The 12546-nt window shown below is 47.3% G+C and overlaps 2 protein-coding genes across 4 annotated transcripts in view; one reads left to right on the top strand and one right to left on the bottom strand.

Annotated features, from left to right (window-relative positions):
* Positions 1 to 3308, bottom strand: part of KLHDC9 (kelch domain containing 9) — a 101881-nt gene extending 98573 nt beyond the window's left edge. Inside the window, exon 1 of the mRNA XM_075844000.1 lies at positions 3047 to 3308. The gene's annotated coding sequence lies outside the window, so the exon portion shown is untranslated. The remainder of the gene's footprint in view (positions 1 to 3046) is intronic.
* Positions 1 to 12546, top strand: part of LMNA (lamin A/C) — a 45505-nt gene that overhangs the window by 1226 nt on the left and 31733 nt on the right. For all 3 annotated transcript variants that reach the window (XM_075843998.1, XM_075843997.1, XM_075843996.1), the window contains one exon: positions 1 to 86. This exon is cut by the window's left edge. In XM_075843998.1, coding sequence (XP_075700113.1) covers positions 1 to 86 — 86 coding nt within the window. The remainder of the gene's footprint in view (positions 87 to 12546) is intronic.

The raw sequence follows: 12546 nt of genomic DNA, 5'->3' as shown, positions 1-12546 counted from the left end.
ACCCTGGATTCTGTGGCCAAAGAGCGGGCGAGACTCCAGCTGGAGCTGAGCAAAATCCGGGAGGAGCACAACGAGCTGAAGGCACGGTAAGGAGTGCGGGAGACGGCGTGCGGGAGACGGTGCGCGGTGTATATACGGGAGATAGTATACAGGATATAGTGCATTGGGAGATATATGGGAAATAGAGACACGGGGGGTATATATGGGAGATAGTATACGGGGTATAATATACAGGATATAGTGCGTGGGTGAGATATATGGGCGATAGGGACTGGGGGGATATATATGGGATATAATGCTTGGAGTACATGCGGGACATATGGACGGGATATGATATATATATACTGGAGTTATGTAATGGGGCGGTAATAGGGAATATTAGGGGTGCGGGGGTATATAGGGGTTGTATACGCTGGACTGTTAACCCTTTATATACAGTAGCCGTTGCTTCCAGACTTTGAGCCCACATTGTTTGGATTTGAATCCGTAGCGTGCCCGCCCGGCGTCTCCCGGACTCATGACTTTCACTTTCTCCAGGATCGGCTGGCGGTGCCCGCCGGGTGATTGTGCAGACCCCCCGGCCCTCGCGGCCATTAATAGACTTCACTGTGACGTGTTTGGGTGATGACTCCTGGTCGTTCTTATACCCGCCATGCCCAGTATTGTGCCCCCTGTTCTGGTGTTATGCAGGGTACTATGCCACCTATTCACTCCCGTGCCCGCTATTATAGCCCCTACATCTAGCATTGCTCCCTATGCCTGACACTATGCCGTCTGTGTCTAATATTCCCTCCTATATCTGGTGCCAATTCCTAGTATTATGCCACCTATGCCCAGATAATACCCACTCTGTACACTATTTATCCCTAGTACTATGCCGCCCGGTCGGTATTTATCCCTATGCCCGGTGGCAGCGCCATATGCTCGCTGAAAGTCCATGCTCTTCACTGTTCGCCCCCTCTCCCATCCTTGCGCATTGCAAATTGTGTTTGGCACGGAAGCACAGAGTATTTAAGGATATCTATGCACAATGTGCCGGGCTCCCGTCTCCCTATCGCAATTCCAGGGCACCAGGAGACTGGCAGCTGCTTCCTTCCCAGCTGTCCTGTTCATCTCCCTCTGAGCCTGTTGTGCCCGCCTGCCCTGGCACTGACGTCCTACAGACTCTGCCTTTGCCAAGCGCCGGGTGAGGATGTGCCGTGTCATGTGTTGTGTCTGGGCAGCCGCTCATACGGGCACACCCGGGCACTCCTGTGACAGGAACGTCGTTCTTGGTGTTTTTCGGGACATGAGATCTTTCTAATAAAGTAATGTCGGGATCAGGGCGAGCCGCTCCCAGTCCCTATATGTCGGGATCAGGGCGAGCCGCTCCCAGTCCCTACATGGCGTTGCCAGGGAGAAGATGGTGTCCTGCCAACATCACAGACTCTGCTTCTAATTTTCCAAGCGATCGTCCACATTCCACGTAAAGCCCTTCATCCGTAATTATCCCCAGTTATAAACGTAGGACGGGCGGCCAACAAGATGGTAACCATTTTGTTTGTTTTTTTGCGGTTGTTGGAATTTCCGTAGAAGATCAGAATCTTTTTGGCTGCAGGAATTACAATTTTGCTAATCTTAAAAAGATGGCCGTCCCCTCCACAGCGAACGTGATATGAAGCGTGAGGAATCGTCGCCGGTCCCGGGTCAGGACTCCGTGAATAGAGAACTGGGACTGGTTGCGTAATAATGAGCGAGGGAGGATCACACGGAGCGAGTGACTCAGCGCAGCAGAACCGAACAGCGCGGTGAATCATGTGTAGTGATCCCTGCCTATAATAGGGACTGTATACATCTGAACCGACCCCGAGGTTATCCCAGTCCAAGTCACGCCTACGTTATACATACAAATCATTTAAATATCGATCCGCATTCATATATTATTGAAAGAATTTTTCGGATTTTTTTTTTTTTTCACGATTTTTCATTTACGTTTTTTTTTTCGGCTGCGTTCACACTGGCTGCAGTTCTTTTGCATTTTTTTATTGCTTGTTTGTGGCTTGAAAAGGCAGGGAAAAAAGAATAAAAAAAACGCATACGTTTTACCTCAAATTGCTGTGGTTTCGCTATGAGGTCATCGGCCACAATGAAAAGTGAAGCACGTGTTTTATTTTTTTTCACCTGTAAAAACTGCGAGACCAATAACCGCACCGCAAAATCGTGGCCCAGTTCACACACAGATGTTTTGATGCGGAAACCGCGTCTGAATCGGCAAAAAAAAACAAAAACGGCCTCCCATTGATTTGAATGGGAGGCGGAGGAGTTTTTTGCAGGGAAAAAAAAAATATTCCCCGTTTCTGCCTCTGACCTCCCATTAAAATCAAAAATTTTCGCCGCGGCTTTCAATGGCCGCAGGCGAAAAAAATTCTGCAAGAAAAGTGGCGAGAACTGTGGTAATAAAGCGCAAGCAGGTCAAAATCTGAAGTAATTTTGAAGCAGATTTTTTTTTCTCCGTGTGAACAGGGCCTAAAATAGTTTTCTCTATAGATATTACCACATGGACGGATACAAAATAAACAAAATGTCCGCCACACTGAGGTAAACCTGTAAAAAATGACGTCCGTAACCTATAAAGTATGAAACGTGTATTCACCGAGGAGTTAATTGAGGGTTTGATGGGCCTGTTGTTACGAGCGTCCCTCCTGAGTAAACACGTGGGAAACAAAATGGCCACCGCGCTGCATTCTGAGGTAAACCTGACCGTATAATCCAGCAGATAAAATGTTAAAGGAGTGGAGGGGATGGCGGGTTTATCTCTGTGTTGATATTCCCACGTGGTTGTCTTGTAGTAAACACGGGGGAAACAACATGGCCGCCGCACTGCGTTCTGAGGTAAATTGGTCACCAATTCAAAACAATGTCATTCATAAATTGTCAGACGTCTCTGCGGTTTGCCCCACCCCCTCCTCTCATACACGTACCGCGCCGACGTCTACCTGCAGGGAATAATAATGGCCGTGCTTTACCTCCGCATATCGGCGCAATTCTTTTTCACCTTAGAATTTACCTTGTAAAATCAGGATACGTGTCGTCCAGGACACAGATCGTCCCCAGGTGACCGCACGTCCTCCGCGGATAAGCCCTTTTACATTCCTTTAGTAATTAGCGCAAAGTGACCGCACTGTGGCCCCGGGGGAAAACGTCAGAAAAAGATCAATTCCTTCCCGGCCTGAAGTCGCCTTTTTCGGATGCGGTGAAATCCTGTCGCAGTCGGGCCCACGCCCGACACTAACATTTTGCCGGCTGTCTCCATAACAAACCACAGGCCGGGACCCGCCAGCTAATAAACCAGCGTTTTATGGGGCATGCTGGGTAAATTCTTAATGTCACACACGCGGGCACCACCTTATGTGCCCTGCCGCGCCCGTATACTAATCATATATTACGACTACTATACTACCATTGCGCTTTATAACCTCTGTCCGGGGAGAACTAGTCAGATGATCCCGTGTAAAACAGGATTTGTGTCGTCTGGTCAGAAGCACAGAGTATTTCAGGATAGGACTGGGCTGATCTAATGGAAGGTTATAGTAGGAGGCTAAGCGTCCCTCAGCAGCACAGAGTATTTCAGAATAGGTCTGTGCTGATCTAATGTAAGGTTGTTGTGGCAGGCACAGGGTTCCTCAGCAGCACAGAGTATTTCAGAATAGGTCTGTGCTGATCTAATGTAAGGTTGTTGTGGCAGGCACAGGGTTCCTCAGCAGCACAGAGTATTTCAGAATAGGTCTGTGCTGATCTAATGTAAGGTTGTTGTGGCAGGCACAGGGTCCCTCAGCAGCACAGAGTATTTCAGAATTGGTCTGTGCTGATCTAATGGAAGGTCGTTGTGGAAGGCACAGGGTTCCTCAGCAGCACAGAGTATTTCAGAATTGGTCTGTGCTGATCTAATGGAAGGTCGTTGTGGAAGGCTCAGGGTCCCTCAGCAGCACAGAGTATTTCAGGAGAGGTCTGTGCTGATCTAATGGGAGGTCGTTGGGGAAGGCACAGGGTCCCGCAGCAGCACAGAGTGTTTCAGGAGAAGAATGCGTTGATCGTAGTTACCCTGGGAAGGTCCATGTGACCAGTCGGCATCCAACGTCAATGTCTGAAATGCCTCATGTCGGCCACATTGCTTCTTCCCGGCGGGCGCTCCCGTAACCTTCATAAAAGTCTCTTTGTTACGCAGACAGCGAGGCTGTAGATAACGTGGAGACGTGGCCACGGAGGTTGGCAGCTTGCCTTCCAATCTTGTGCCCGTAACATACAAAAGAGCTAGTGACTGGCACTGCCAATGCGGGCGTTTTCAGGGAAAGGTCGTCACCGTCATGGCGAGACACAACATGGAGGAACCCCCTGAGCTCTCTCCAGAGTATTCACTATTCACACCAATGCGGATTCACTGTACAAAATGGCTGCCGTCCGTCATTCCCAATGTGGGAAATGGTGAGACTACAACTCCCAGCAAGCCCCTGCTGTACCGACCTGGTGCAGACAGATAATGAAGTTGTTGCCTATAACAAGTAAAAGTGAAAGTGAAAGTTTTGCCATTGACGTCTAATAAGAAAGACGTGTTGCCCCTAGCAACGGATGCAAAAGTCAATGTTTACCACAGCAACCAATAAGATCATTGCTTCCATTTTCTAACCGGCTATGCAAAAATGTAAGATGGACACTAGTTGCTATGGGCAACACCTCCACTGTCTTGTTGCTATGGGCAACACCTCCACTGTCTTGTTGCTATGGGCAATACCTCCACTTGTTGCAATGGGCAATACCTCCACAGCCGTTACATGTTGGCTCTTGCCTCTGGCAGTCACGTTTCTTATCGGCGGCCGCTGCCCGTGTGACAGGGTTCACTCTTTTTTTTTTTTTCTTCTGTAGATTCTGAATTCCTGAAATTTTTTTGATAAAGTGAAAGTATTTTGGACTCTTGTGTATATAGTAAGATGGCGGCTCAGCGGGTATATAAGACGCGTGTATATAGTAAGATGGTGGCTCAGCGGGTATATAAGACACGTGTATATAGTAAGATGGCGGCTCAGCGGGTATATAAGACACGTGTATATAGTAAGATGGCGGCTCAGCGGGTATATAAGACGTGTATATAGTAAGATGGAGGCTCAGCGGGTATATAAGACGTGTATATAGTAAGATGGCGGCTCAGCGGGTATATAAGACGTGTATATAGTAAGATGGAGGCTCAGCGGGTATATAAGACGCGTGTATATAGTAAGATGGAGGCTCAGCGGGTATATAAGACGTGTATATAGTAAGATGGCGGCTCAGCGGGTATATAAGACGTGTATATAGTAAGATGGCGGCTCAGCGGGTATATAAGACGTGTATATAGTAAGATGGAGGCTCAGCGGGTATATAAGACACGTGTATATAGTAAGATGGAGGCTCAGCGGGTATATAAGACGTGTATATAGTAAGATGGCGGCTCAGCGGGTATATAAGACGTGTATATAGTAAGATGGAGGCTCAGCGGGTATATAAGACGCGTGTATATCGTAAGATGGCGGCTCAGCGGGTATATAAGACGTGTATATAGTAAGATGGCGGCTCAGCGGGTATATAAGACGTGTATATAGTAAGATGGTGGCTCAGCGGGTATATAAGACGCGTGTATATAGTAAGATGGAGGCTCAGCGGGTATATAAGACGTGTATATAGTAAGATGGCGGCTCAGCGGGTATATAAGACGTGTATATAGTAAGATGGCGGCTCAGCGGGTATATAAGACGTGTATATAGTAAGATGGAGGCTCAGCGGGTATATAAGACACGTGTATATAGTAAGATGGAGGCTCAGCGGGTATATAAGACGTGTATATAGTAAGATGGCGGCTCAGCGGGTATATAAGACGTGTATATAGTAAGATGGAGGCTCAGCGGGTATATAAGACGCGTGTATATCGTAAGATGGCGGCTCAGCGGGTATATAAGACGTGTATATAGTAAGATGGCGGCTCAGCGGGTATATAAGACGTGTATATAGTAAGATGGTGGCTCAGCGGGTATATAAGACGTGTATATCGTAAGATGGAGGCTCAGCGGGTATATAAGACGTGTATATAGTAAGATGGTGGCTCAGCGGGTATATAAGACGTGTATATAGTAAGATGGCGGCTCAGCGGGTATATAAGACACGTGTATATAGTAAGATGGTGGCTCAGCGGGTATATAAGACACGTGTATATAGTAAGATGGCGGCTCAGCGGGTATATAAGACGTGTATATAGTAAGATGGAGGCTCAGCGGGTATATAAGACGTGTATATAGTAAGATGGAGGCTCAGCGGGTATATAAGACGTGTATATAGTAAGATGGTGGCTCAGCGGGTATATAAGACGTGTATATAGTAAGATGGAGGCTCAGCGGGTATATAAGACGTGTATATAGTAAGATGGAGGCTCAGCGGGTATATAAGACGTGTATATAGTAAGATGGAGGCTCAGCGGGTATATAAGACGTGTATATCGTAAGATGGAGGCTCAGCGGGTATATAAGACGTGTATATAGTAAGATGGAGGCTCAGCGGGTATATAAGACGTGTATATAGTAAGATGGAGGCTCAGCGGGTATATAAGACGTGTATATAGTAAGATGGAGGCTCAGCGGGTATATAAGACGTGTATATAGTAAGATGGCGGCTCAGCGGGTATATAAGACACGTGTATATAGTAAGATGGAGGCTCAGCGGGTATATAAGACGTGTATATAGTAAGATGGCGGCTTAGCGGGTATATAAGACGTGTATATAGTAAGATGGCGGCTCAGCGGGTATATAAGACACGTGTATATAGTAAGATGGCGGCTCAGCGGGTATATAAGACACGTGTATATAGTAAGATGGCGGCTCAGCGGGTATATAAGACACGTGTATATAGTAAGATGGCGGCTCAGCGGGTATATAAGACACGTGTATATAGTAAGATGGCGGCTCAGCGGGTATATAAGACGTGTATATAGTAAGATGGCGGCTCAGCGGGTATATAAGACGTGTATATAGTAAGATGGAGGCTCAGCGGGTATATAAGACGTGTATATAGTAAGATGGAGGCTCAGCGGGTATATAAGACACGTGTATATAGTAAGATGGAGGCTCAGCGGGTATATAAGACGTGTATATAGTAAGATGGAGGCTCAGCGGGTATATAAGACACGTGTATATAGTAAGATGGAGGCTCAGCGGGTATATAAGACGTGTATATAGTAAGATGGCGGCTCAGCGGGTATATAAGACGTGTGTATAGTAAGATGGCGGCTCAGCGGGTATATAAGACGTGTGTATAGTAAGATGGCGGCTCAGCGGGTATATAAGACACGTGTGTATAGTAAGATGGCGGCTCAGCGGGTATATAAGACGCGTGTATATAGTAAGAGGGAGGCTCAGCGGGTATATAAGACACGTGTGTATATAGTAAGATGGCGGCTCAGCGGGTATATAAGACACGTGTATATCGTAAGATGGAGGCTCAGCGGGTATATAAGACGTGTATATCGTAAGATGGAGGCTCAGCGGGTATATAAGACATGTATATAGTAAGATGGCGGCTCAGCGGGTATATAAGACACGTGTATATAGTAAGATGGAGGCTCAGCGGGTATATAAGACATGTATATAGTAAGATGGCGGCTCAGCGGGTATATAAGACGTGTATATAGTAAGATGGTGGCTCAGCGGGTATATAAGACGTGTATATAGTAAGATGGCGGCTCAGCGGGTATATAAGACGTGTATATAGTAAGATGGCGGCTCAGCGGGTATATAAGACGTGTGTATAGTAAGATGGCGGCTCAGCGGGTATATAAGACACGTGTATATAGTAAGATGGCGGCTCAGCGGGTATATAAGACACGTGTATATAGTAAGATGGCGGCTCAGCGGGTATATAAGACACGTGTATATAGTAAGATGGAGGCTCAGCGGGTATATAAGACGTGTATATAGTAAGATGGTGGCTCAGCGGGTATATAAGACGTGTATATAGTAAGATGGTGGCTCAGCGGGTATATAAGACGTGTATATAGTAAGATGGCGGCTCAGCGGGTATATAAGACGTGTATATAGTAAGATGGCGGCTCAGCGGGTATATAAGACACGTGTATATAGTAAGATGGCGGCTCAGCGGGTATATAAGACGTGTATATAGTAAGATGGCGGCTCAGCGGGTATATAAGACGTGTATATAGTAAGATGGCGGCTCAGCGGGTATATAAGACGTGTATATAGTAAGATGGAGGCTCAGCGGGTATATAAGACGTGTATATAGTAAGATGGCGGCTCAGCGGGTATATAAGACGTGTATATAGTAAGATGGCGGCTCAGCGGGTATATAAGACGTGTATATAGTAAGATGGAGGCTCAGCGGGTATATAAGACGTGTATATAGTAAGATGGAGGCTCAGCGGGTATATAAGACGTGTATATAGTAAGATGGAGGCTCAGCGGGTATATAAGACGTGTATATAGTAAGATGGCGGCTCAGCGGGTATATAAGACGTGTATATAGTAAGATGGCGGCTTAGCGGGTATATAAGACACGTGTATATAGTAAGATGGCGGCTCAGCGGGTATATAAGACGTGTATATAGTAAGATGGCGGCTCAGCGGGTATATAAGACACGTGTATATAGTAAGATGGAGGCTCAGCGGGTATATAAGACGTGTATATAGTAAGATGGCGGCTCAGCGGGTATATAAGACGTGTATATAGTAAGATGGCGGCTCAGCGGGTATATAAGACGTGTATATAGTAAGATGGCGGCTTAGCGGGTATATAAGACACGTGTATATAGTAAGATGGCGGCTCAGCGGGTATATAAGACGTGTATATAGTAAGATGGCGGCTCAGCGGGTATATAAGACACGTGTATATAGTAAGATGGCGGCTCAGCGGGTATATAAGACACGTGTATATGTCACATACAGCCGGGGGTCATCCAGGCCCCCCCCCCCCATAACATTGGGCATCCCGCCTGGCAGACTTGTTTGTTCACAATTTATTGGTCAGTGATTGCGAGCCGCTGCGGATCGCTGCCAACCTCACGCTCGTGGCGTTTCGCCAAAGATTTATCAGGAGGCTTTGCGCCATATTACGTCTGTCCGGGCTCATCGCATTTATGGCTTCTTTTACAGTTGCAGACGCGTGGTGACGAGGCCGTGGGAGCGGAAAAACATTGGCGGACGGGGTGACGCGCCAGGTGTCTAAATATATAGTTTCTGAATACGCATCTCTGTTGCCCTATATTCTTCCGCCACAGGGGCGGCGCTGTTCTCATTGCACTTGGCTGATCGTGTGGCGATCTTCAGCACACGTGCCATCATTGTCACAAGTAGTGAAGGCGTCATAGTTTGCTGTATGGCGGGTTTATCATCCAGTTTTTCTCGTTCGCACTTCCTTTATTTCTGCGGTCGACCCCCCCCTCCCCCGATCGCACAGATAAAACAAAGCGTGGCCCAAAAACAGGAACCGGTTCTAGCCCCCTGGCAAATAAAGACCGGCAATTGCTTCCTGAATTGTACCCCAGGCCCCTCCGGGACCACAGACGTGAAGTCCTGTCACTCAGCAGCGAAGAGGTTAATGGTGGTCTGTTGATTGTTCAGTTAACCCCTTAGTGTCTGCTCAGTCTATACCACGTCCCCTATAGATCCCTATAATGCTGCTGCTCCGGGTTGTTAGACCCGCGGGCAGGCCGGGACTTGCGGCTGTCGTGGCTGCCGGGCTGTGTACCCCTCCCTTATTTTGTTAAGAAAAAAAAAAAGGGGGGAGGGGCGAATACGTAAATTTTTATAGGAATTCCTGGTGTCGCTGGCGGGCGGTCTCACCTGACACGACGTCACGCGCTCCTCCCCCATATTCGCGTCCTTTTTACAAACACGCGGCGTATATTTTATTCTAATAATCTTGAGGTAAAAATTTTTTTAAATCCCAGAAATTTTAATTTTTTTCTCTCAAAAACATCAATAACTATAAGGGTGTTTGTGTTCCCGGAGGTTTTATAACTGCGGCCCCCTCCCATAACCTTCTCCTCGTCTCGCAGACCGCACTGACAATGGACAGCTTGTACGCAGGCCACGCAGACGCTGAATATTTTTTTCCTCTCCCTTCTTATTTTATCCCGTGTAATGTGCGGCCCCGGAGCGGGGGTGGGGCGGGGGGGGGGGGGGAATGGGGATAGAAGTTTCCACTGTGGTTGTAATTATTCTGCCATGACTCACGGCCCGGGCAACGTCTCCTTATTTTTGCGGTTTTGTAAATCCGGATTTTTTTTTTTATAGATTTTTCCTTCATTTCCAGAAGTTCTTTGTTGTTTTGTATTTCGCTTGTTCCGTTTTCTCGGCTTTTGCGCAGGACGTTTGTTCCTCTTGCAGCTGCTCGGGACACCCCCCCCCCCTGGATACTCCACAGTTGTCTGAGGGGGTGACAGCCGCCATCCAGGGATCTGGACGTGAGGGGCCGACGCCTCAGCTGTCACCAACTATCCCATGGATGGGCCGTGACTGTCTGAGAGGGGAATACCCCTTTAAGGCTCCCAGAAATTGCGAGCGAAAAGTAGGGACTATAATGACCGATCCATACGTCCATTTTGTAAAGAAATTCTATGAAATCTGATTGGTTGCTATTGGCAACTCCTCCACCTTTCCATGCAAAACTGATACACTGTTTGGTGCAGGGCCTGAGGGGGCGGAGCATGACACAGAAATTCTCTCCTTGGTGTTTTCTGTTTGTGTCATGCTCCGCCCCCTGACCTATGCATTAGACATTACACCGTGTATACAGTGTTCCTTTAACTCTTATTCTCCATTAGGTGGAAGGTGTAATTCCTGACGCCGGTTCTCAGGATACGGCTGACATATTACATCCTGATCTCTCTCCTGTACACGGCCGACTTCCTTCCTGCACCAGGACTGAGTCACCGAACGCAGCGTCTTATAAAGGAGTCTCCTACCATAGGAGAAGACGTGAACTTTTTGTATTTTGCTTCCTGTAGGGGGCGCTATAGATACCGGGACTTGTGCCAACATAGTGAATATTATAGCGCCATGCTCCAGGGACCCGCGTAATTCAAGCCGCAGGTGCGTCATGTGACCTGAGCCATCTGATGCGAATTTCAGCTCCTAGAAATGAAAAAAGAAAGTATCAGTTCTATCGAATTGCGACTTCAACGTGGCGCCATTATGAAGCTGTATCGGGTGTCACGGCTTCGGGGGGACAGTCGCTCTGAGAGTTTTGCCGCCCCTTCTGGCGTGAAGCGCCGATTTTTAATTGTTGCTTTGAAGGGGAAATCCAAAAATAGGGAATTGCCGTTCTGATCTGTGTCCTGACGTTACAGATCCCGGCTCCCCCCGCCGTCCGCAAGTGAGGAGATACGATGTACACAGAACGCTGGTATAGTCCTGAAGGGCAAAGTGTTTATGTGGGAGGGGGGCGGGGGCGTTACTATGGGGGTGCAAAGGTAGCAGTCACACCCCGGTACTGGGGGCAAGGGGTAAGTAAGCTTTAATCGCTGCATATCAATGGCGAGAAGACGGAAAAAAATGTGGCGCAAATTTGTTGTCAAAGATTTTTTTTTAATTTTTTTTTAAAGGGTCCTTTTAATTAATAATAAGGAAACGCCATTTTGGCGGCATAAACGCATCGTACAAACGACGCTAGTGATACGTGACGCCATGATTTTTAGGCAAAGTATTCTTAGTGGGGAGGGAAGTTGTATTTAATATGGCGCCGTGCTCGACCTAGTGCCTTCCATAAAGGCCAAGATTTTGGACTAACTGCGACGTTTAGGCCCTGTTCACACATTTATTTTTTTGCCGCTGTTCTTGACGTGGAAAGCCCTCCAAAAAACGGCTGAAAACGCCTCCCATTAGCGGGAAGTAGAAGCGTTATGCTCTTTCTTCAGGCGTTTCCGTGTCTCAATCGTTGGCCAAAAAACGTGGCAAAGAGTGCAGGCAGGTCAAAATCTGCCTCAAAATTCCTCAAGGAGTTTTGAGGCAGATTTTTCCGGCCTACAAAAAACTGTGTGTGAACAAGGCCTTAGGCCGGTCTGATCTGGGTATTTTCCGGCAGCATCTCTACATTCGCTGTCAACTTCTCCTATCAGCAGCAGCATATGACTACGTGGTCAGCTATACTGGCGCGGCTTCCTGTGCTGGCGTCCGATTAAACACCGGACGCGCTCTTTTTGGAGTTTTTTTTATATTATCTTTTACAGCCACTGGATTACAGTCTTCTTGGTAATTTGAGATGGCGGCCATTTTGTACCATACTGAAGTACTGCTTGTTTGTTGCCAGGAGACTAGTACGACCAATCAGATCTTTGCTTTCATTTTTTCATTTTCCTCTGCAAAATGAGATCTGGAATATGATTGGTTGCCATGGGATACAACCACTGCACAAGGGAGGCCGCCTCTTTCACCCTTCTTTACCTGGGGTGGCAGACATTTTGTCATGGAGTTTGACTAAAAACAAGTGACTTCTCTGAGGGTCCGTGTAAAGCACTTGCTTTTTTTTAAATTTTT

Source organism: Rhinoderma darwinii, chromosome 12, assembly GCF_050947455.1.
Source record: "Rhinoderma darwinii isolate aRhiDar2 chromosome 12, aRhiDar2.hap1, whole genome shotgun sequence".
NCBI classification, from domain to species: Eukaryota; Metazoa; Chordata; class Amphibia; order Anura; family Rhinodermatidae; genus Rhinoderma; species Rhinoderma darwinii.
The sequence above is the reverse complement of the archived record's forward strand: the minus strand, read 5'-3'. Positions and strand labels throughout refer to the sequence as shown.